General features: G+C 31.2%; 2 protein-coding genes across 2 annotated transcripts; one reads left to right on the top strand and one right to left on the bottom strand.

Annotated features, from left to right (window-relative positions):
* Window positions 1-6,960: 6,960 nt before the first annotated feature.
* On the bottom strand, window positions 6,961-7,566 carry LOC139482983 (S-antigen protein-like). The gene has a single exon (XM_071267014.1). It carries the CDS (start codon window positions 7,564-7,566, stop codon window positions 6,961-6,963), a length of 606 nt encoding a protein of 201 aa, XP_071123115.1.
* A 5,142-nt stretch (window positions 7,567-12,708) lies between these two features.
* On the top strand, window positions 12,709-19,891 carry LOC139480857 (BTB and MATH domain-containing protein 38-like). The gene is made up of 2 exons (XM_071263777.1): window positions 12,709-13,029; window positions 19,229-19,891. The coding sequence occupies exons 1-2, from the start codon at window positions 12,735-12,737 to the stop codon at window positions 19,651-19,653; spliced, it is 720 nt and encodes a 239-aa protein (XP_071119878.1). The 5' UTR covers window positions 12,709-12,734; the 3' UTR covers window positions 19,654-19,891.
* The last annotated feature ends 7,200 nt before the right edge of the window (window positions 19,892-27,091 follow it).

Here is a 27,091-nt window from a genome sequence, read left to right as displayed (position 1 = left end):
AAAGATCGATCCTTTCTTTCTTTACAGTCATAAGAAATTTCAGATAAATATCTAAGGCAATGTTTTTATTATACAACGGTGTTACGTACTAAATAAAGGCAACAGTAGTATACCGCTGTTCAAACTCATAATTCCATGGACAAAAACAAAATCGGGGTAACAAACTAAAACTGAGGGAAACGCATTAAATATAAGAAAATATAAGAGGAGAACTATAATACTGGTATCTTTGGTAACTAATTATTCAATTTAGATAATTGAAACAATATGACAACTTATAAACGTAGGATCAAAGTTGAGTTGCTTTTCTAAACCTGCATCATCTTTATTAATAGAAAATAAGACAAAGTTTAAACCAATATCTGTGCTTTATTTTGTAAAGTTAATTGTTCATTTTAAAGTGTTAATAAAGGAGAAAATGGTCCATATATTTCTTGATTCATTTTAAATGCTTTTGATTTTGTATTCAAAAGGTGTTATATCATCTAGTTACCATGAATTATAATAATATAGATTAATGCATGAGCTCACATTATCTTCGTTCAATATCAATTATAAGGATCAAAGCTATTCATACCCCTAACGAAGGAAGATGTGACCAATTAAAGATCACTTTTACGCTCTTTAACTTTGTACTTGTTTGGCTTCAAAACTTTTTCATATGAGCGTCACTGATGAGTCTTATAAAGACGAAACGTGCGTCTGGCGTATTAAATTATTTGCCTTTATTATCTTTGATCACTAAATTAGAAAATAAACAATTATCAAACGAAATTTTTATCATACAATTGTGTATATTCTGGTAATAAAAAGGACTTTCACCTACTGTGGATTCATTTATTTTCGTGGGTATCAATTTTCGTGGATAGAGAAAAAAAAGACGTTTCGTGGTATACGTAAATTCGTGGATCGCTGATTACAACAAAAAAATTAGATACGTAATTCGTGGATTTCTTTTTGATTTAGGAGATCATATAACATCCTTGGTTCGATCAATAATAAAACAAAACAAAAAAGAAGGAATTCCTTGAAAAAGTTTTGAATTGTCAAAATCCTCGCTTAATTGGTCATTCTAGGTTAAAGTGTTCATTGATAACTTCGAATACAATAATGGGCAGAGACAACTAATTATTTGTTTGTTTTACAATTTATAAATTCTTGTCTGAATTCTATAAGGCATTCAAAACTTTATGATTGAAAGCTAATTTCCCTAATCACGATATAATAAACAAACAGTGACATAAGTATAAGGTGTGAAAATTAATGTTCCCGTCATAAACAATATTACCTACGAGCAATATCCCCGTACTTAATCCTATTGATTTTCATCACAGGTAAACCGAACTATGACACGATAATTAACAACTTGCAGTTATTTTCCATGAACAGTTTTAATCAATTTTAAAAAGTATTTTATCACTGATATTCGATATATTTATTATACTAGATTTAACCAAATACTTGGTTCTTCTTTCAATAAAGATCACGTGTTATGTTACAATGTTTATCGCTAGTCAACACTATACTAGAACTGCATAACATAACCGGAAATAAACATCAAACTCTATACACATTTCTCGGGATTATTCTTCGTTGAATTCTTAAATTCGTGGTTCGCTGTGACCCACGAAACCCACGAAAATTGGTATACCACGAATAAAAATGAATCCACAGTATATGATTTCTAAATGTTGCAATATCCATCGATGTTCATTCCTCTTCATAAAACTGTCTACGATAGTTTGACAGTACATTTTATTTTTATAAACTTTATCATTTGATGCAGCTAGAACACTTTTCTGATCCAATGTCGATTCTTTTCCTTTTGATCTATTTGTTCACTTTAATTATAACGTAAAAGCAGATGACTGTGACGTCATCTTGCACGAGAAACATGACAAGTACATGATTTTTACAGAATCTACTATATGTAGATTTCATGTCATCCCGATTGTTCCATGAATACCATTGTAGAAACTTGTTTTCCCAATTCTGTGACGTACCCGCAAACGAATACTTATGGTGTAGTACTGTAACACTTATTTATAACAGTCCTCTTAAAACTTGGTATTTTGAAACAGAGAAGCAAACATTCATGAGGCACTATAATACGAGTCTTTATTTTTTAATGAACGTTTAAAAAACATTGTAAATTCGTTTTTTATAGACAAGAATATATTACAGTTTTTATCAATAAAGCAGTAGTATTTCTAAACGTGGTAAATCTTTATTTGTCGCAGACAAGTTCAATATTTAACGCAGTATATGTATGTTATGGTTAGGTTAAACAATTCATAAAGTGTTGACAAAAGACTAATTGGTCCATATATTTGTTGATTTATTTAAGTTGCTATTGTTTTTTGTATTATGAAGGTGTTATTTAATCTAGTAACCATGAATTATAAATATATAGATTAATGCATTAGTTCACATTATCTTCGTTCAAAATTAATTATGTAAAAAATCAAAACTATTCATACCCCTAACAGACTTAGATGTGACCAATTTAAGATCACTTTTACGCTCTTCAACTTTGTACTTGTTTGGCTCGAATACTTTTTTCATATGAGCGTCACTGATAAGTCTTATGTAGACGAGCCGCCGTCTGTCGTATTAAATCATAAGCCTGGTACCTATGAAAACTAATTAAGACATTTAACTATTAAATATTATTATTCATTAAACAATGGTATATATTCTGGTAATGAATGAACTTTGACCTGTCTGATATATAAATGTTTTCAATATCTCTACAAAGTTCATTTATCTTCTCAAAACTGTCTTCGGTGAATTTCAGTTTGACAATACATTTTTTTATAATTCGCATCATTTGATGCAGCTAGAACACTTTTATGATCCAATGTCAGTCCCTTTCCTTTTGACCAATTGGTTTACATTAACAACAACGTAAATGCAGACGACTGGGATGTCATTTTGCAATTGTAACATGCTTTTTACAGAACTACCTATACGAAGCTTCAATGTCATCCCGATTGTGCTATCGAGACCACGTTAAAACTTGTTTTCCCTTCTGTGACGTACCCCCAAAGGAATATTTATGGTGTAGTACAGTAAAATTAATTTATAATTGTCTTTTTAAATCTTGTTGGTGCAAACATCCTGAAGGCACAATAATATGAATCTTTATTGTCTAATTAACGTTAACAATACAATGTAAATTCATTCAATAAAGAGAGTAAATCGTTAAAATTTCATTTACCAATAAAGCAGTATCAACAGGTATTAAAACAAAATGTTACCTTATAGGGTTGTACAATAAATTCCTTTCAAGAAATTTACATAAATTCATATTCTGTGCACAGATCATGGATAAAATGCCAATTATGTTAGATTCAATTTAGATAATTACAAAATAAAATGAAAAGTAATGATAGGATCAAAGTTGTATGTCTAAACCTGCTTGTTCAACATTTAACACCAGATCTGTGATTTATTGTTAAGTTAAACATTTCATCAAGTGTTGACAAATAAAGGCAACCGTAGTATACCGCTGTTCAAAACTAAAACTGAGGGAAACGCAGTATAAAAAAGTATAAGAGAACAACGACACAACATTAAAATGTAACACACACAGAAACGGACTAAGACTAATTGATCCATTTATCTGTTGATTCATTTTCATTACTATTGTTTTTGTATTATGGATGTGTTATATGATGATGTAATAATGAATTAAATAAATATAGATGCAAAGCATTAGTTCACATTTTCTTTGTTCAAAATCAATTATGAAACAATCATTTACAATAAGAAGATGAGACATGATTTACAATCTCACAACTATTCATATCCCAAAGGGATACAGATGTAAACAATTAAGGTGGTACCCAAAACCTTCACTTAAATCAATTGAGCTAGTTTCATTTTCATAAAATTTTGATAAAGTATCTACTTTGACTCTTTGACAAAAATATAAAAATTTTAAAAAAATTGAACCAACCAATTTTTAACAGAAAAATTACACTGTTTATATAGCAGCTTGACAAACACTAATTTTTATCATTGAGGAGCTTAATATTTCCTTAACAACACAACGTAATTAAAACGCTTAGCTGATTTTACAGAGTTTTCTCCCTGTATTGTAAGGTACCACCTTAAAAATCACCGTTACCACTTTCAAAAGTTATCAAAGTCACTACCGTTTTTCAGGTATGACAGTGTAAGACTATTGAAAAGAAGTAATCAACGTACTTTATATGTATCCGACTACAACGTCTGTTGTGACGTGTTGAATTTTAATGAACTTTATCTTTGTATTACTGGTAAATTATCAAGCCATGGTTTTCGGTACCACACATTCCTAAATACCTTAATTATTCCATAAGTATAAGAAATTTTTTTTTGTTTGTACCTTTTTCAAAAACGTATTTCAAACAGGACAACACATTCTTATTTGGTTGAGATGTTGTTTGCCGTCCTAGGAAATTTAGATACAATCTCGGTAAACTAATTGATCCTTTACATTTTTACTTATTATGTCAGTTTGTTTCCCCCCCCCCCCCCCCCCTTTGTTGTCAATATAATGAAATTTATCCTTTAAAACATCCCTTGATATTTTTAACAGTCTTAAAGATAAAGGGAATTGAATTGCACAATATAGCTGCATTAAATCTTCGTTAACACCTCAACAAATTGACGTTTTAAAAACAGACTCTAGTATACATAGTCATTCTGATGGACCTATAAAAATAATAAATTCTTGTCAATTTATAAAAAATGGAGTTGTCGTTGATGCCAAAAAATTATGCCTTAAAGATATTAGATACTTTTATGAGAATAAAACAGCTCCAAATAGTCAGTTGAAGTGGAATTTACATTTTGGGAATGAACTACCATGGGATTACATTTGGGAAACTTTGAATAAGAATTTAGTTAACAGGAAAATTAAACAATTTCAATGGAAGTTACTACATAATATAATTTACACTGAAGAAAAGTTACAAAAAATGAATCGCTCAAACGGGAAGTGTCACTTTTGCAATGAAAAAGAATCACTATTTCATCTTTTTATTTATTGTAAACTGGTGGAAGACGTTTGGCGGGAAATTTTTGAGAAAATAAGGGAATTTTGTTCAAAATTAAATATCCAAAAATTACAAAAATCGGAAACAAGTATAATTTTTGGGGTCATTAATGCAGATGCATCTTATACCCAAATTTTAGATACGGTGCTTTTAATCACGAAATGGGTTATCTGGAAAACTAGAAATATTGCAAAATATCAAAAGAAAGGGATAAGTAAATTGGTGATTTTAAATATGATAAAACATGAAATGCAATTTCTGCTCAAATATTTTAAACCGAATACGAAAATCGAAGCCTTTTCTACTATGTGTGACATTTTTTGTATATAAATATATATTTTGCATGGTCAGGTCAGTTCAATGACCTCTTTGATACTGATTGAATAATAATATGTACACTGCTCGCAACTCCCTACATGTAATTTCTGTTGTGTATATATTCATGTATATCATCTAATTGTAATAAGACATGTTGTATCAACAGGTTCATATTATAAACAAATATTTACTCACCATATCTTTGATATTAATCCTTATTGGGAATCAAAATCATTAATCCATTTTTTTATGAATGAACTACACATCCCTTTAACAAATCGCACGTGGTAAATGATCACTCGAAAAAGACTTGATGTACGATAAAATTGAAACTGCTTAATAAATACAGGTAGCCTTTGTGAGAAATAAATGAAGATAAAAAACAAACTTTATTGAAATAATTATATATGGTGAGATGTATAGATATATAGATCGATATTGATTGCAGGTACATGTACATTTGTACAAGGATAGATAATATTTATAAAGGTTGATGTTAATAATTTATAGTGGGAGTTTTTTTCTCATTTGCTTTTCCCCGACAAATGAGACTGTAAAAATTGGGGCCCCCTTAGTTGCTTCCCTGGGCAACTGAGGGTTGATGTAACAGGTGATTGTTAATAAAATATGTTAAATATTAAAAAAAAAAAAAAAAAATATAATGAAATTTAATGCGAATGTCAAACAAGTGAGAGGTTTAGCTTACTATAAAACCAGGTTTAATCCACCATTTTAAATGAAAATTCCTGTACCAAGTCAGGAATATGACAGTTGTTGTCCATTCGTTTTAGCTTTTAATTATGCAATTTGATGAAGAATTTCCCGTTTGAATTTCATCGGAGTTTAGTATTTTGGGGATTTTACTTGCTACATACACTGGATGTTAAAGGTTTCCAATTTCAACAATGTTCCAGGTTTATTATTTGAAGATTGTAGTTATGTTTAATCGCCATGTTAAGTTGGGATTGACAGGTCGACAGGACGACAGGCCGATAAGTCGACAGGTCGACAGGTTGACAGATTGACAGGCCGACAGGTCGATAGGTCGACAGCGACATGTCAACAATTAGCTTGATTGACAGTCCGACAAGTCGAAAATGTAGCTATTTCTTTTTTTATAATTTTTAAAAGTTTAAGCAAACGGTTCTACAGATAAAAAAACATAAGCATCAATGGACTGATTTAAATAAGTGGTTATGGATGAAATAACATTAAACATTTTCATTAGATAAATACATGTACAATTATAATTTTGAGGCTTTACAACGAATACAGAGTTCTGTGAATAAAAGTAATAAAATTTATCATGCGAAAGCACATATAATTCAGTGGTTTTAATTTAGTTTAATAGAAAAGTGAAAAGCAATGGTGACTGTTTAAAAAAGAAACTAACACCCAACAAGCAGTAACACAATACGATACAGTTCAATTGCTGACTTGTCGACTTGCTGACTATTTTTTTTTTAGTACTCAACTTCCCCCTACACAACATCCTGACTTAATGACAAATAATCTATGGATAACATGAAACATATGCTGACCTGTCGACCTGTCGTCCTGCTGACCTGTCGACCTGCTGACCTGTTGACCTGCTAACCTATCGACCTGCTGACATGTTGACCTGTCGTCCTGCTGACATGTCGACCTGCCGACCTGTCGACCTGTCGTCCTGTCGACCTGCTGACCTGTTAACCCGTCGACCTACTGACCTGTCGCCCTGCTGCCCTGTCAAACTGTTGACCTGTCGACCTGCTGACCTGTCGACCTGCTGAATATTTAACTGAGTACCAAACCTTCCCTCTACACAACATCCTGACTTAATGACTAATAATCTATGGATAACATGAAACATATGCTGACCTGTCAACCTGTCGTCCTGCTGACCTGTCGACCTGCTGACCTGTTGACCTGCTGACCTATCGACCTGTTGACCTGCTGACCTATCGACCTGCTGACATGTTGACCTGTCGTCCTGCTGACATGTCGACCTGTCGTCCTGTCGACCTGCTGACCTGTTAACCCGTCGACCTACTGACCTGTCGCCCTGCTGACCTGTCGACCTGTTGACCTGTCGACCTGTTGACCTGTCGACCTGCCGACCTGCTGACCTGTCGACCTGCTGAATATTTAACTGAGTACCACACCTTCCCTCTACACAACATCCTGACTTAATGACTAATAATCTATGGATAACATGAAACATCATCTGACCTGTTGTCCTGCTGACCTGTCGACCTGTCGACCTGTCGACCTGCTGACTGTCGACTTGCTGACCTGTCGACCTGCTGACCTATCGACCTGCTGACCTGTTGACCTGCTGACCTGTCGACCTGCTGATCTGTTAACTTGCTGACTATTTAATTGATTATCCAACCTCATGCTAGTCCCTATCCACATTGACATATTAACAGCTGTTATGTTAACCCCCAAAAACACCGACCCACAAGAACATATTTAATGTTTCAGCGAATGAATATTTCGATTATTTCCGGAACTAGGCCTTCAGATTGTTACGCGCCTAAACATATTTAAAGTATTGGCATATGGATATTTCGAATATTGCCGGAACTACTTAAACGTATTCTATACTTAGGCCAGTTTTTTTTTCATCGCTTGGCACCGGTCGACCGTCGTTCATTATCTTTCAATACAATTTTTTACATAAATGTTCACATCTAAAATTACTAGGCTGCATTTAACAAATTTTATTAAAAATCATATGTCTTTTTTAATTATAATTAGGGTATCTTGTTTTAAAAAGTTTACTGTGACCCCGCTTGTCAACCAAGAAATAAACAAAGGGGGGCATGCAAGTGCATGCTGTCAATTAATTAGAAACAGCTGTAGACATAGACAATTCGAAAGGGCCAGATTATTATCTTCAAAATGTTGAGCTCTACTATTTGTCCATTTACTATAAAGTTCTCACATTAGTTTTTAAATGATTTATTGCATTGCCCTTAAATGACGAATTTGAAGTTCTTTTTATCAATTTCTATCTATTATTTTCAAACATATATATAAAAGTCATATAGCAAAAATAGAAGATATACAAATAAATCGACTTGGCCGATATCCTAATAAAACTTATTGACCTTTAACATACTAGAGTTTGTTTTTTTTTCATTTCATTGCGTTTTTACACGCCCGTCACAATTTTGACAGGACGTATCATTGTATACATCCGTCCGTCCGTCTGTCCTCCCTTCCATCCGTCCGTTCCTCCATCTATCAGTCATTCTGTTCGTCCGTCCGTCTATCTATCCGTCTATCCATCTGTCCAGCGTAAACATGTCGCACTGTAACTTGAGAACAGCTTATCTAGTTTTCATGAAACTTAAAAAAGATATTTCTTGAAATGGTCAAACGATCTGTAAACTTTTTAGTGAAAATCAAATTTAATCTTTTTGAGTTATAGAACTTTGTAAGTAAAACAGGAGTGCGTTTTTTTTAACATGTCGCGCCATATCTCAAAACCATTTATCATTATTGCATCAAACTTTACACACTTCTTAGTAATATAAATCTTCTGCATACTTTTTTGTGATGTTTTAAATTTTGTTTATTAAGCGTTATTTAGTGTTTTTTTGTAAAAAAAAAAAAAAAAAAGGGGGGGTCACATATTGCGATGTATCTCAAAACCTATATAAAAAAATATCATAATCTTAATGTCAAAAAGTAATTAGATATCAGTGTTTGCTATTGAGTATTCATATTCCATTTAAAATTAGTTTGGAGATCAGTGAAATAACGGATACGCCTTTCATAAGGAAAATGTGTAGTACTATAATTACCTATGTAAATAAATGTAAACACGCCAAGTTTACTTTAAAATAAATATATATTTAAATTCTTTCGAAAGACAATGTTCAAATCCGTGTTAACGTTGCTTTTCATAAATTATTGGTTTAAAAAAAAAAAAAAACGGGTGATATATAGAGACGAAACCGGGTGATTGGTTGTAAACAACAATGACGAAACCGGTGTATTTTAATTTTACATGACTCATTTCTTTCGTTCTATACACAGAAATACAAGTATTGAGATGTTCATAAAAACAAGTTTTGCAATCTCCGTGTCAGTATCTATCTTCCCGTACCTTCCTTTCCGTACAATGTGAACAATTTAACGAGAAATTAAACAATTTCGAGGCAAGGTTCACTCAATTCGTCATTTTGACATGCATTTTTACTTATTTCTTCGTTAATATAGAACGGTTGTAGAACATATTGCATATCACAATAGAAAATAGTTGTATTTGTATATATATTCTTCGATATCATAAAAAAATAAGAAAATAAGGAGAAACCTAGCTTTCTTCTGTCTATTAATGTTCCGTCATTGTGCCGGATGTTAGATACCATCGAGTCCGAACAAATTTTGCCGGTGTGGTTTAGACACAGTTAAATATTTAAGTCAAACATTAGTTAACTGATTGGCAAAATGATCATCATATGGATTTGCAAAACAAAGTTTAAACAAATCAGAATTATGTCCAAGCTAGAATGAAATATTTGAAAGTCCGACACAAAATATAGTTCTACGCCTTCAACAAGTATCAAACTTAGAGATAAGTTTGCAATTTACATACATTCAATATGTCAACTACTATAAATTTAAAGGCGTTTATTTTTCATTAGTTAAAAAATCACCAGCAGTTGTAAGTGAGAAAAGTATTGAACACATTAAAAAAACATTCTAACACCTGTGTATAATAAACGTATTTTAAACTTTGGAGCTTTGATATTTATGTATATGACAATCAATACCACAATCAATATTGTTCAAATTTTGACATTTATGATTTAGGCGCCATACTGATAAAGAAGACTGAAGTTTAGAGTTTGAGATTTTCTAGATTTTAGACAAAAACTTTCGAGGAAAATATTAATAAACAAAAATACCAAATTGAAAACGAACATTTCTTCATCAAATTTCAAAAATAAAATAATTAGACATATCAAATGAATGTCAGAGCACTACAATTATCAAAATGAATACAAGATACACAGTGTCGACTGCATAAAAAATCTAATATGGATAACATGCGTAACAAGTTAAAAAAAAATAATGTATATTATATTGCAAGTTTACATGGAACATATCAATTTAAAAACAAGTCCGTCAAATTTTCGTTGAAAAGCGAGTTGCACTAAAAGTTCGCATAACGAGTTACAATTTTAAGCTATTTGAATCCAAATGCGCCTAACTTATTACGACTATCATTCGTTAACAAATCCAAAATATCAATATGTTTCTTCTCCGAATCTGGTTGAACCTCTGCTGTATTTTCTGTCTACAGCGTATTATCTCCAGTAAATGCATTGATCAAGCTTTAAGTCCGATTCCCTGTCATTGTCAAATGCAAGATTTTTTTACAGAACTAACCCCTCTATTTAAATAATGATTTTTCGTTCTGTAAAACATCTTCTATTGATTTCACGGCAAACAAATTTCTATACCTGGTTTAAATTCAGAGACTAGAAGCTTTAATATATCTTTCATCTAATTGTACCAATGTAACCCCACCTTTTTCAATAACAAAATCATAAAAGATAAAATTGTGCCCTAAGAGTCCACTATATGTGTATGTTGGGTGGAGATACAGTGTTGTCAATGTATATGTGTTTCGGTTTTGAAACTTAAATTATAGAGAAACGTCTATTTCGTAACAGTGTGAATTTCTTTAATTTTAGGTCGATATATTCTTTGTTTCACCTAACACTCGAACGGGGGAAATAATTTCTAAAATTTGTATGAGGTAATCAATTGAAAGAGGTTTCCGTTAAATCATGACATTCTGTAGTTGTTGTTAAAAATTATTTTTGAAAAGAAAGCAATATCAACTCCGAACAAGAAAATGTTTCTATCACAAAACAAATAGACCTTAAGAACTTTCTGTTGTGTTTAATACCATGAAGTTGATCCCGGTTCTGTTAAAAATGTCAATTCCGTTAGAAAAAAACAGTATCAATTAGTATCAATGTCGTCGTCAATGACATTTGAATCAACCAGATCGATCGTCTAAAAAAATTAACATTCTCAATTAGTCCATCGATTTTCAACCATTTTGAAATTATGTTTCTTATGTGTAACACTGCCTGCAAAAAAGAGTAGTTTCACGTCATTTGTTTAAGTTTCAAAAAGCAACACGGGTGTTGTTGACATTAGAAAAAAAAATCAAACATCTAATAATGATATCAGACTTCATTTTTAAGAAATAATAAACTTAGAAAAAAATCTATAATTAAACTCGTCAATAAACAGATATTTACTTCATAGTTGTGTTACGTCGCCAAGTGATCAGGTAAGTAGAAATAGCAAATAAAATATAAACACTAACATAATGTATTTTATTCACAATATTTTTTTTATCAGTTTCAGTTACAAGCATAAGGTTGTTTAAACAACCGTTGGATTTTAATGATGTATACAAGATTAACTAATACAATACAATATTATGCATTTTATTTACAAGCATAATTTGTCTAAAGTGGATTACTGACGCCATGTTTTATCGATGACTATATTAGTTATAAACTTCAAAGTAGTCCAGTGAACAGCATCAATAAATAGAAGACATCCAAAAAAGTCACTCTCGGAAGGTGTTGTATCTAATCGTTCTAAAAGATTTCCAACCAAGGACGGAAAGTGATAAATTTACTGAATGAATGCTGAAGCAATTCCGAAATGTCAAGAACTTGCTACAATTTTTAAAAGTGAAAAATTTAACAAACAAAACTAATGACTGTGTAATAAAAAAAAATGATTACGTATTAATGCCTTAATTTAGCTTAGAAGATTTAAAATTTATATACCTAAAAAGAGAAATAGGGTATATAAATCGGCATATCCTCGGCGACAATCGTTTCGAAATACACCTTTTAACTGTCGAAACTCAACTGAATTTTTTTTTTTTATTATTTTTTTTTATATCTGAACAGAAGGTCCCTTGAAAACATGTCTAGCTCTACTATTAAGATTTATACATTTAATTGGCATCTCCGACACAAATAGATCATGAAAAGTTCAATAGGCAATTGCCCGTCGCTGTAAATAGTACAATCAGTGATATAGCCTCCAAAAGAAAATGCGTTAATCCCTTGTATTTTGAAACGGTTTGTGTTGTTTTAGCTTTCTTTATGTTGACACCATTTGACGGGTCTAGAAATTTTTGAAATCACTTATGTTTAACATTCGATTAATGATCAAAACATGCTTAAAGCAAAGGTTAAATAGTGAACATAGTATTTAACACACTTTTTTTTTATTTCAATCTAATAATTGCAATGTACAACAAGTTGCAAATAAAATTGTTTAAAATGTAAGTTTAATTTGTAGACAATCCAGTCTTATCAAAATACTTCTATCATGGAGCAGGCAGCCAAAAAATTAAGAACAGAAGAACAAACACAGAAAGGCACACCGCCGAACCATTCCTTTTCTCCATTTAATTTCCCTGATTTAACCATCAAAATTGGTGATGAAAAGCTGTATATTAACAAATACTATTTAATGGAAATGTCACCAGTTTTCCATAAAATGTTAAACGGAGACTTTAAAGAGAAAAACGCAAGTGAAATTGAACTTCCAGATGAAAACCCAACAACATTTGCAATTCTTTTACGACACACATTGCCTGGTTTTGAATCGCTGAAACTAACAGGTATTTCTATATCAAAGATATTTAAGTGTGTTTTTTTTTTTCTTTTTCGTTTATATAATTAAAATAAAATTGAGAATAGAAATGGGGAATGTGTCATAGAGACAACAACCCGACCATTGAAAAAAAACAGCAGAAGGTCACCAACAGGTCTTCAATGTAGCGGGAAATTCCCGCACCCGGAGGCGTCCTTCAACTGGTCCCTAAACAAATATATACTAGTTCAGTGATAATGAACGTCATACTAATTTCCAAATTGTACACAAGAAACTAAAATAAATTAATACAAGACTAACAAAGGCCAGAGGCTCCTGACTTGGGACAGGCGCAAAAATCCGGCGGGGTTTAACATGTTTATGAGATCTCAATCCTCCCCTATACCTCTAGCCAATTAGAAAAGTAAACGCATAACAATACGCACATTTAAAATTCAGTCCAAAAGAAGTCCGAGTCTAATGTCAGGAGATGTAACCAAAGAAAATAAACAAAATGACAATTATACATAAATAACAACAGACTACTAGCAGTTAACTGACATGCCAGCTCCAGACTTCAATTAAACTGATTGAAAGATTAGTATATACTAAACTTTTTGCCACGGAAGGTTGGGACAAAACAGCGGGCGAACAACTTTGTCAATTTATGGTAGACAAGGTAAGTAAAGAAGATCAAGAAATGTTAGATAGAGATATAAATATCTCTGAAGTAGAAAAGGTACTAAAATTACTTCAACAAAACAAATCACCTGGCGAAGATGGTATAATATCAGAATTTTATGTTTTATACTGGGATATAATTAAAGACGATTTCTTTAGTTTACTACAAGAAATATTTAATGATACTATATTGAGTAACTCTCAACATAAGGGGGTCTTAACCTTATTACATAAAGGAGGGGAAAGGGAAAATATAAAAAATTGGAGACCACTAACTTTACTTAATTGTGATTATAAAATTATTGCAAAGATTTTATTTGAAAGACTTAAAATAGTATTGCCTAAAATTATTCATACCGATCAGAAGGGGTTTGTTAAAGGTAGGAATATAAGCGAGGCTAACCGAATGATTCAGGACATTATAGAATATATTGACAACGAAGATGAAGAAGGAATTATATTATTTTTGGATCAACAAAAAGCGTTTGATAGGGTTGAATGGGAATGGATAGATTTTGTATTGGAGAAATTTGAATTTGGTGGGAAATTTAGAGCATGGATAAAGATGCTATTATACAATGCTACTACGTGTATCAAAACTAATGGGTTTGTATCAAGATACTTTTCGATTACTCGCTCCGCTAGGCAAGGGTGTCCAATAGCGCCTCTCTTGTATATCATACAAGCTGAACCCATGGCATGTGCGATTAGGGGTGACATTAAAATAGAAGGATTAAAATTACCAGGAGGGGGAGAGAACTTTATAGAAACCAAATTATGCATGTTTGCAGATGACACCCAGGTATTTAATAAAAATGAAAAATCTGTAGAAAATACTTTTAAAATTTTGTCCTTATACGAAAAAGCTTCGGGTTCTAAAATAAACGATGACAAAACAAAAGGCTTACTATTAGGGGCTTCTAAAAGAAAACGATTTAAATTTGATAAAATCAAATGGATCACAGGCAATGTTAAAACATTAGGGGTGTGCCATGGTTATGAAATAGATGACGATGATATTTGGAGAAAAATTATAGAAAAAGTTAAAAATTGTATACATGTATGGAAAAGTAGGAAGCTTACATTTAAAGGTAAAACACTTATAGTAAAAAATATGATACTTTCTCTTTGTTCTTACGAGATCGAAATACGAGGAATTCCGGATAAATACACTAAAGAGCTAAATAATATGATTTGGAACTTTATATGGGACGGAAAAGTGAACCAGGTAGATAGAAATGTCTGCTGTTTGGATGAAATAAAAGGGGGGATGGGAATGGTAAGTATAGATACGTTTATAAAAAGTAAACAAACAAAACTTGTATATCGTTTAATTCAGGAGCCATTGGAAAGCTGGAATGCGATCGGTAAGTATTGGCTTCAGACATTTGACGAAAAATATAATGATGCCTTTTTTGTATGTAAATGTTCAATTTTAAATGGTTTAGATATGAACCAACTACCACAATTTTATCAGAAAATTATAGATACGTGGTCAGGATTCATTCAAAAGGTTGATTCACCTCCATATAAAAGTGACATTTTAAATACGAGGATATTTGGAAACTCTTCTATTCGTTTCAAAAATAAACCATTGTTTTACTCTTCTTTTTTAAAAAGCGGTATCACAACTATCCAGGATATTTGGAATTCAGAAACTACAGATTTCATTAGCTGTAATGAAATTTATAGGAAGCTGATTGATCGGCGAAATTGTATTTCCGAATTTTCAAAAATATAACAGGCAATTCCTAAAGATTTCGTGCAAATTTTGAAATCTTGCAGAAACCAGAATTTGCATTATGAAAGTAAATTAAAGATCAAATGACCTTGAGATCATTAACTTAAACAACCGAAAAATCAAACCATCAAAGTTAAAACTCAATTATATTCGTACGGTTTTAAATAAAGATGTATCTCCAAAATGTCAAATTAAGTGGGAGGAAATATTTGGAACAAATATACCTTGGGAAAATATGTGGTCGGGATTGAAATATTTGAAAATTGAAAATAAAGTAAAAGAATTCCAATGGAGATCCTTGCACAATATTTTATATACTGAAGAAAGATTAAAAAAAATGAAGTTATCAAATGGAAAATGCCACATTTGTCAAAATGACAATAATATAGAAACCCTGCAACACTTATTTTTCAGTTGTTGCACATCACAGTTAATTTTAAAAAACCTCCAAGAAATACTGATCAAATCAAACATAGGAATAAACAATCCGTTTGGTGAAAAGGACGTGTCATTGGGTAAAAACACGGGAGAACTAAAATATGATAATTTTTTAAACATAATTATCTTATATTTTAAATGGACACTATGGAAAATTAGGAATTCAATAAAATTTAACAAAACGCCTAAAACACCACAAGATATTTATAAAATCTGGAAACAAAACTTGAAAATTAATCGTAAAAGTTCTTCTTTTGAAAGGCGTTGATATCATAGATAAGACAAAATTGGAGTCTGTAATAAAGAAAATTTAGACATTTAATATAGTATAATATAGCTTGATTCAAAGTACATTTTTCATGGTTTATAGTATTAGAATATCGATTGTATCAATTTATATAAACATAAAAAAAAAAGTGATAAAAAAGTATTAGCTTATCATGTTTATTGTAGTAAATGCAAATCTTTTATGTGGGTATCTTATACTTATTTACTTACTATTTTGTATTAAAGTATAGAACTATTAGATGCTTCTAACATTATATGGTTATATTTTTTACACTAAATGTAAATCCAAGGTTAAAAGTGGACTACTTTTTTTATTGCCTTCTATTTCCCCTGGATAGATGGTTTCAATTTGTAAACAGGGACCCTTAGCCTGATCCTGTACGACTAAGGTAATTGTACACAGGAAATATTTAGGAATAAAACGTTTATATGTCTTAAAAAAAAAACAAAAAAACTGATTGAAAGATTATGATTTCATCATATGAATATCAGGCACAATCCTTTCCGTTAGGGGTTTAGTATCATACCATCATAACATATATGAGAAGAACATAACCTGTGTCATGTTAACAACTGGTTTTTGAATAAATGTGTTTAGTTCCGATAGAAAGACCCTATAAGTGAATCAATATTAACGCCAAAATATGCAATCTTTAATGACGTGACAACAGTATCGTAACTATATCCCTTCTTAATAAGTCTATTTAAAGTTTTTTTTAGTTTCTGAGGTGAATACTGACATTGTTATGCTTTATAAAGAATATTTCCATAAAAAAATAGATGTGAAATACCTGAACGTATAAGAAGTCTGCATGATGAGCTATATTTACGAATGATGTCCTTATACCGATTATAAAATTTAGTAAATGTTTTGACTAGTTTGTGATATCGAAAACCCTGGTGTAATAATTTTTCAGTAATACAAAAAATTCTCTTGTTAAAATCTAAAACATTGTTACATACACAAGCGAATCGTACAAGTTGAGATATATAAACACCGTAAGATGGTGACAAGGGAACGTCACCATCTAAAAATGGATAATTAACAATAGGAAATGAAAAATTATCTCTTTTATCATATATTTTAATATTAAGCTTTCCGTTAGTGATATAGATATCAAGATCGAGGAAAGGGCAGTGGTCATTGTTAGTATTAGGTTTATTTAAAGTAAGTTCAACAGGATAAATTTCTTTAGTATACATACTGAAGTCGTCATTATTGAGAGCCAAAATATCATCCAAATATCTAAAAGTATTATTAAATTTGTTTATCAGATGTTGTTTCGATGGGTCTTTGCTGATTTTCTCATAAATTGTAACTCATAGCATTACAAAAACAGGTCCGCAACGAGTGGTGCACAGTTAGTCCTCATTGGTATTCCGATAACCTGACGATATACGGAATCTCCAAAGCGAACAAAAATGTTATTTAGTAAAAATTCAAGGGCATATATAGTATCAAAGCATGTCCAATTGACATAGTTGTTTTGTTTATTGCTACTAAAAAATGACTTTAAAGGGTTTGAACATATATATTCACATTCTCACTTTTTAAATGCCCATTTAATTAGGTGTGTGAATTTTTTCTTAATGAGAATGTGAGGCAATGTGGTATACAGGGTAGAAAAATCTAAACTTTGAACAGATTAAAAATCACCAATATAAGCATGCAATTTATCAAGTACTTCCAACGAGTTCTTGACACTCCAAAAGTAAATAAGATCCTATTTTCGAAGACCTTTACAATTTATTATCAGGTTTTTGATTGTACCAAGTGTACTGGTAAGAAGAATAGACAGTTTAGTAGTGGAACAATGGCTTGAAGACGAAATAAATCTATATTTGTAAGGTGTTTTGTGTAGCTTCGGAAGCCAATACATAGTCATGATAGTTGGGACTTTCATTGTATTTGGTTCTGCTTGTAAAGCGGAAGCTAAAGGTTTATGTTTGTTACAGATGTCGTTTTCTGAAAATGAAGTCAGTTGGAATGTTGCCTTGATGTCAGATGTCAGATAACTCATGGGGCATTTATGAGACATCGACATAGCTTACTATCCAATTGTCGTCACCATTGCGACTGTTTAAAGTACTCAAATTAAAAAAAAATTGATGAGCCCGATTTAATGCCTAAATAGTTTGACTGACTGATATATTGTCCTCGACTTTTATCATCGTGGTGAAAAAAGACTTTATCGGAAACATGTGAACACATTCTTTCTCTTTAATTTTCATAATCAATTTATAAAATTCATAAAACAAAATGTCGTCAATTTTATGAACGAACATGCAATGCATACACGTGAATGTGTTATTTTTTGTTGATGGATTGGTATAGAGTGATGTATAAAATACGCAACAGCACAGAAAAGAATGGTTTCAAGTGTATATTTTGTTTAAATTTACAGTGATTTGTTAGTAAGATTGATATATAAACCGAAAAAAATATATATAAAAGAACTGAATTGTTTTTTTTTATTTAACAAGATGTCTTTGTCTCATGTATTGCTCTTTGGTAATTGCTACTAAGAAAGAGTTATTCATCGAATGTTTGTGCTATTTTCCCATTTCTTGATCGGTGTGAGAAAGCTCTTTATTTTAACCAGTATCTGTCTGTTCTTAGCACATAAGACGTCAATTTTCTCGGTTTCCTCTTGATATCCTATTGTGACGTCATGAAAAATGGCAACCATGACCGATGACGTCAAATATAGAAAACACAATTAACTGCAAACCATTAAAAAGGAAGAACGAAAATCAAAAGAGAAACAGATTTAACAATGATGACTCGTGTATTACGATATTTCGCCACTCTCAACAGTTAAATTTTAATAATTCAAAAAGCTTGACTAGCCTCGTGCTTAACATTTATAAAATATAACTGTCTCGAGTGGTAAAATATCGTAACACACTTATTTCAGTGGACACATTATTTATCGTTTACAGATGAATTATTAAATGATTTTCTTAAAAAAGACAAGTCATTTCAATTATAGAGAACATTACTGTAAAAAAATACTAACTCTTTATGTATCATGAATATAAACAAAACAATAATAATTAACCTATAATCTTTTTATAGAAAAAGAAGCTCATCTAATTTTACCATTGGCACACAAGTACCTCATGGACAAACTAGTGTCCAAAATCGATAAGAGTTTGGCTGTTGATATGGGACAAAAGAAAGATAATACATATACCCATAGATATTCCATAGATAAATTAATTGATGATATTTTAATAGCTGAACTCTACAATCTACCAAATTTGTTAACATCATGCATGGAACATGCTTATAAAGTTTCGTATAAGATATTTATAAAAAGCTCGAAGTTTCATCGTATATCAAGTGATACAAAATCAAAAATATTATTGATGAGATGTGAAGAGTTGGAATTAGTAATTGGAAAATGTTTAGATGTTTTAGGGAGTGAATCTTCATATGATAGCTTAAAGGATACAAAAAGGGTCAGGGAAGCTAGAAGCATACTCAATTCTAACAAGTAATAAAGATCACCATTAGATTTATGGCGATAGAATGCATCTGCATACCAGTCTGTTGCTTAAATTATGAAAATTGTAAACAACAAAATGAGCAAAACAAAGCAACCATGTATCGGCTACAATCTATTTTTTGTGAATTGTGAAAAAAAGTCAGATTTGGACAATAATTACGCCCTGTAATATAAAATCAAACAATTTTGTTATCTTAACTCGTGAACTATAATATAACATGTGTATATGATTATTTGTTTTGTTTTCTCTATAGAAAAAGAAAATGTGAAATTAGTGCCAATTAGACAACTCTCCATCCAAGTCACTATGTATTGAAAATAAACAATTAAAATTTATAGGTCAAAGTACGTTCTCTATGTTGTGTTTTGTAAAGTTTTGCGTGTCTTTTGTTCTTTTTTTGTGTTGTCTTGTCATCATCAGTTTATTATCGGCTTATGAATTTAAATAAAATTGAGAATGGAAATGGGGAATGTGCCAAAGAGACAACAACCCGACCATAGAAAAAAACAACAGCAGAAGGTCACCAATAGGTCTTCAATGTAGCGAGAAATTTCCGCACCCGGAGGCGTCCTTCAACTGGCCTCTAAACAAATATATACTAGTTAGTGATAATGAACGCCATACTAATTTCCAAATTGTACACAAGAAACTACAATTAAAATAATACAAGACTAACAAAGGCCAGAGGCTCCTGACTTGGGACAGGCGCAAAAATGCGGCGGGGTTAAACTTGTTTGTGAGATCTCAACCCTCCCCCTATACCTCTAGCCAATATAGAAAAGTAAACGCATAACAATACGCACATTAAAATTCAGTTCAAGAGAAGTCCGAGTCTGATGTCAGAAGATGTAACCAAAGAAAATAAACAAAATGACAATAATACATAAATAACAACAGACTACTAGCAGTTAACTGACCATGCCCATTTTCGTATCTTTTGTTTCTCTTTAGCAACCAAATTGTTTAAACTCCTCAACTTTTCAGGATATTCTGATTGTCATTTATTTTATATGAATAACACGTCATTTGTAAAACAAACGTTGCCATGATCAGCTTCTTTAAATACAATGTTTGGCAGACAAAAGAGTCCGTAACATCATATCAATAATTGTATATGTCGTGTACATGTTATTATTTTGTACAGGTTATTACTTGTACAAACATTTTATACAAGTAATTACTTGTATGAAGCCATCATACAGGTTATTACTTGTACAAAAACTATTGTACAAGTAATTACTAGTACAATTTTTACTGAGAAAAAGATAATAACTTGTACAAATCATTATTCTACCTTGGCCTATGTGATTTTCTCAACAAATGTTTCGTATTAAACAAATTATTTATGAATAAAACCTAAAGGTATAAACATTCAACATGTGTGTACTTTTTGTTTATCAAATATATGAGCAAAACTTTACAAACAAAAGTCAAAACTAAAGTGTTAGATGGAAAAGAGTGTCAAACCAAATAGGATGATGAAATGAATAATTTTGGCATGACAATAACTCTTCTATAATTCGACATTCACACACAGAAGAATATTTAAGTAATAAAATCAAGTTCCAAAAAGACAGCACATCAAAGATATTTCTAACGGCAGTTTGTTGTTTTTTAGTGTAGCAGAAATCAAAAATCATTCGCTAAGGAGGCGAAATTATTTTTTTATTGTACAGTTGATAGTCCGAATGACTGTAGAAATATAAAATAATTGTGCTGAATATTGCCTAAAAATGGATACAAAATAGACACAAAAGTTGGAATCATGATAGGTTTAATGAGTCAAAATACATCAAAAAGATTCAGAGACAATGTTGGACATACCAGAGAACACTGAGTTTAACGTCATGAAAACAGTACAATTGCTTACTTTAAGTAGTGACCAGGGTCATGTTGACTGCAGATGTCAAAGTGGCAGTAAGACAGGTACATGTACATGCAAAAGGTTGAGCTTATCGTGTAGTTCCAGATGTCATGCGTCCTTGTCTTGTGTAAACCAATAGGTTATTTGATTTATCAAGCTTTACTTTTGTTTCCAATATAAGATATTACATATGCTTGAAATTAAATGGTAGAAGGGTTTTCATCTTATTTTTCATTTTAACGGCTTTGCCACTTTGCACCAATAGTATGTATGTGTCAACAAGCTGTTAAGCTAAATTTGCTCAAGGTGTCATGTTACCTTATGTTGTTACTTTGCGTTCGTTGTTTTTTTTTTTGTAATATTCTAATATTTAAAAAAAAATGTCATTGATACTCAGTTGATAAAACCAAACCCAATATAGATTTTAAAAAACATACGCTGCATGATAAGAATAAATTAAAAAAAGAACGAATAAATACATACCCAACAATTGACAAAAATTCCCTGACTTACAAACCAAAAGAAAGGAGTTTTATATAAAACATTAAAACCAAAAGAAGAAACACATATAACCCAAGGATATTGTGTTGTACAAGTTATTATCTTTTTCTCACCAAAAATTGTACAAGTAATTACTGGTACAATTGTATTTGTACAAGTAATAACTTGTGTGATGGCATCATACAAGTAATTACTCGTACAAAGTTTTTGTACAAGTAATAACCTGTACAAAATAATAAAATGTACACGACATATATATAGATTCCACAACTGCAACAAGTGTGTTACGATATTTCTCTACTCGAGACAGTAAGATTTAAATATTTTTATAAGCGCGAGGTTTGCCGAGCTTTTTGTGTAATTAAAATTGAACTGTTGAGAGTGGGGAAATTCCGTTTATTTCCGATGCAAAGACCCTATAAGTGAATCAATATTAAAGCCAAATATGCAATCTTTAATGACCTGACAACAGTATCGTTACTACATCCCTTCTTAATAAGTCTGTTTAAAGGTTCTGTTAGCTTTTGATATGAATGCCGACATTTTTTGTGCTTATTGTTACGAATATTACCATAACAATTTGAATGTCAAATTCCTGAACGTATAAGATGTCTGCATGTTGAATTATACTTACAAATGATGTCCTTGTACCGATGAAAAAAATTTAGTAAATGTTTTGTGATATCGAACACCTGGTATAATAAATTTTGAGTAATACACAAATTTCTCTTGTTAAAATTTAATACGTTGTTACATACACCAGTGATTATTACAAGTTGAGATATATAAACACCATAAGATGGTTGCAAGGGAACATCACCATCTAAAAATGGATAATTAACGATAGGAAAGGAGAAGACGTTACTAAGTTGTAAAACTTGTGTCTGATCCTTTTGTCATTTTGAACAATAAAATATGTTTAAACTAGGAAAGGAAAAATCATCTCTTTAATCATAAATTTTGGTATCGAGCATATTAACTTTTTGGTCACAAGTATACCCAAATTATCATAACAAATTGGTACTATACACATGATGTTTTCATGTTACGATTCACATTGAACAATTACTGTTTTATCTGTATGCATCTCTTCCTGTCGTTCTCCTTGTTTCACCTTACACTTCATGGAAAGGGTTTTTCAAATTCGTTTGTGATACACAATATAAGGAAATGTTTTATTTAGTCTTTTCATATTGTCAAATTTTAAGTCACACAGTTATAAAAAAAAACTATCACGAAAGGGAAACAATAAGTAATTGTTCAATCATAAGAGACAAAACAATTTTGAAACCTTTCGAAGTTGACATTTCATTTTGTCTTCGAATATATAAATTAGTTACGTATCAGCCTCTTCGTCAGTGACATTTTGACAAACAATGTTCTTTTGAAATTTTACCATTGATTATAAGCAATCAACTGTAACTGAGTATATAATGAAATTCTATACGACTGTCACTTACCCACAAAAACCTATGTATAGTGTTTTAAAAAAGGTAGAAAAAACGTTTTGTCTATAGAATGTGAACTTGATTTATTTGACAAAATGGTTTTACCAATACTGTTATATGGATCAGAAATATTGGGTTTTGAAAATATAGATATACTTGAACGTGTACATTTGCAATTTTGTAAAATGATTTCTCGTCAATGTGTTTGTATTGTCTTTCAATTTTTGGTGTCGTGCTTTGTATATGCGACTTCTTTTATTTCTTTGGTTCTTATAACGTGACTCTGTACTTTAAAAGATCCCGTCAGTATAATATTGTTCTAGTATATGTCATTTTGATATATTTCTATTATGAATTACAAAATACGTTGAACCATAAACGTCCAAATCATTCAATCGCGTAGTAGAATTTACTATTTGTGGATTTATATATATTATATATATAACTTTTGGACTATTTTCAATCTCGGTCTATTTCTGAAATTTATTCTTACATACTTTTGATTTTTTAACCCTATATGCTAACATTGCCTATGTAAATTTTAAAATTGTTTGTTATACGATGATGACTGACAGTGGAATTTCCTATTTGTGGATTCTTATAAATTCTATATATAACTTTTGTACTATTTTCAATCTCGGTCTATTTCTGATATTTATTCTTACATACTTTCGATTTTTTAACCCTATATGCTAACATTAGGCCATTCCAGTTCTGACAGGTGGGGATGGATGGGGAGAATTTTGTTTATACGTATCAGAAAACAACATCATGAAAAACTACTTATCAGATCTAAGAATTAAGACCTATCAGATGTAGAGTTTCTGTTCATATTGGGTGGATGGGCTTTCATGGGAAAAAATGACCTATCAGAATTTTTTACTGCAAGGATTGTACCCATCAGAATTTTAAATACAATACCAGATAATGCATTATACGTAACTGTCTACATTCAAAAGCACCCCTAAGATCTGACATAGGCATTTTTGTAACCCCTAAAATGTAATTATTTTAAATCATTTACTGCTGCAAGACCCTCAGAAGTTTTTTGCATATAAGTGTACGTGTCAGATGAAAAAACCCAAATTTTCACCCCTAAGATGTATAAATTTTACCCCCCGCAGAAAAGACCATCCAACCCCTTAAGCAGATATTAACTGGAATGGCCCATTGCCTATGTAAATTTTAAAATTGTTTGCTCGCACATTGAACGACAAATGTATGTGACGTATAAAATTTTCTGACGTCAGACACTGAAATCAATGAATGTGTTTGTAGATAGATGTTTTTGTTTTCTGTTAAATTGTTCCTTTTAAAATTGTTATGCGATGATGAATGATAGTGGAATTTTCTATTTGTAGATTCTTATAAATTCTATATATAACTTTTGTACTATTTTCAATCTCGGTCTATTTCTGATATTTATTCTTACATACTTTTGATTTTTTAACCCTATATGCTAACATTGCCTATGTAAATTTTAAAATTGTTTGTAGGCACATTGAACGACAAATTTATGTGACGTATAAAATTTTCTGACGTCAGACACTCAAATCAATGAATGCGTTTGTAGATAGATGTTTTTGCTTTCTGTTGAATTGTTCCTTTTAAAATTGTTATACGATGATGACTGATAGTGGAATTAACTATTTGTGGATTCTTATAAATTCTATATATAACTTTTGTACTATTTTCAATCTCGGTCTATTTCTGATATTCATTCTTACATACTTTTGTTTTTTAACCTTATATGCTAACATTGCCTATGTAAATTTTAAAATTGTTTGCTTGCACATTGAACGACAAATTTATGTGACGTATAAAATTTTCTGACGTCAGACACACAAATCAATGAATGTGTTTGTAGATAGATGTTTTGTTGTTCTGTTAAATTGTCCCTTTTAAAATTGTTATACGATGATGACAGATGTACCCATATTTTGACTATTTATTTATTGTGTCTGTTTAGTTAACGCATCAATGTAAATATAACGGAATTTGATGAGACTGTCATCAAAGTGAGAGGGTTAGCGCTATAAAACCAAGTTTTATTCACCATTTTCTACATTTGGAAATGCCTGTACCAAGTCAGGAATATGACAGTTCTTGTCCATTCGTTTTTGATGCGTTTTGTTATTTGAAATTGCCATGTGATTATGGACTTTCCAAATTGATTTTCCGCTAAGTTCAGTATTTTTGTGATTTTACTTTTTACATTTTACAGTCTACTCCAAATTTCAAAAAGTATGCAGAACTTGGCAGATACCCCATGACTGTGTCTGTAAAACTGCGAATGATTAATTAATGGAGTAGACTTAATTGAAAAGAAAGTAAAATTTTTGTTGTATTATGTAAACTTGTATTTTTATATTATAATGATAACGGAATAGAAACTAAATGCATATCTTATATTAAAAATATTTTTGGTAGTTGTGGTATGTCCAATATATGGAATGTACAAGTTGCTGATAAATAGTTGTCAAAATGTATTGAGCAAAAACTCAAAGATCAGTTTAAACAGGAATGCTTTGCTTTTGTTGCAGAATCACCTATCTGTTTTACCTTACAAATTTATTTATAAATTATACAAATATAGATGTGGTAATCATCACCACTTGCCGATTGAGTCTGGAAAGTGGCAGTTTTTACCGAGAGAAGACAGATTCTGCCGTCTCTGTGACTCAAACAAGATTGGTGACAAGTACCATTATATAATGAATTGAGGATCTTTTAAGTTGGAAAGAAAGAAATGTTTACCTAAATACTGTTGGTCAAACCCTAATATCAATAAATGTGATCAACTGTTTAACTCATCAAATATTTTGATATTAGAAAAACTATTTTATGAGAAATGAAGTATTCGTATTCGTCACCATGGTCATGCAAGTGAGAGTTTTAGCTTGGTATAAAACCAGGTTTAATTCATCATAAGGAAATCCCGGTACCAAGTCAGAAATATGAAACTTATTTTCCATTCGTTCGACTTCCTCTTATTCCCTCTTTTTAAAAATCATTATTCCTTCTATTCTCACAAGCAAATAACAATAAACGTTTTGAGTATTAATTTGTTTGTTTAACACTCAAGATTTACCTGCATTTGTTAAAAGAAAACATATGTATTACATTAACACAGGTGGATGTATCCTAATTTCCAGTACTCAAAATAATCTAATACACTCTAGCAACAGAAGATATAATTTATGATAAAGGTACATTTTACTCCTCTCCAGGTCTTTTTTCAAACTTTACACAATTAACCCAATAATTGACGGCTCAATGTATCCACTGGTACATAGTGTACTTCCAGAGCTATTATACACAAGGTTCCTGGCTTTACTCAAAGGTGTATGTCACAACTACAACTTCAGCCTATGACTATTTTCCTGGACTATGAGGTCGTCCTCTAAAATGCAGCATATTATGTATTTTCTTACATCAACATGATCAACGCAAACCACTCTTTTTCCTTTACACACAATTCATCATGAGAAAAGCACAAGGAGTAGGAATTCATGTTATATTCAAGAAAGACAACAACATTCATCAACTAATAAGCCGTGTCGCTGTCCTTCCACGTGTACCTACTGCTGAGGTCGATGTGTCGTTTAATACCCGA

This window comes from Mytilus edulis, chromosome 7 (genome assembly GCF_963676685.1).
Source record: "Mytilus edulis chromosome 7, xbMytEdul2.2, whole genome shotgun sequence".
Lineage (NCBI taxonomy): Eukaryota > Metazoa > Mollusca > Bivalvia > Mytilida > Mytilidae > Mytilus > Mytilus edulis.
The sequence above is the reverse complement of the archived record's forward strand: the minus strand, read 5'-3'. Positions and strand labels throughout refer to the sequence as shown.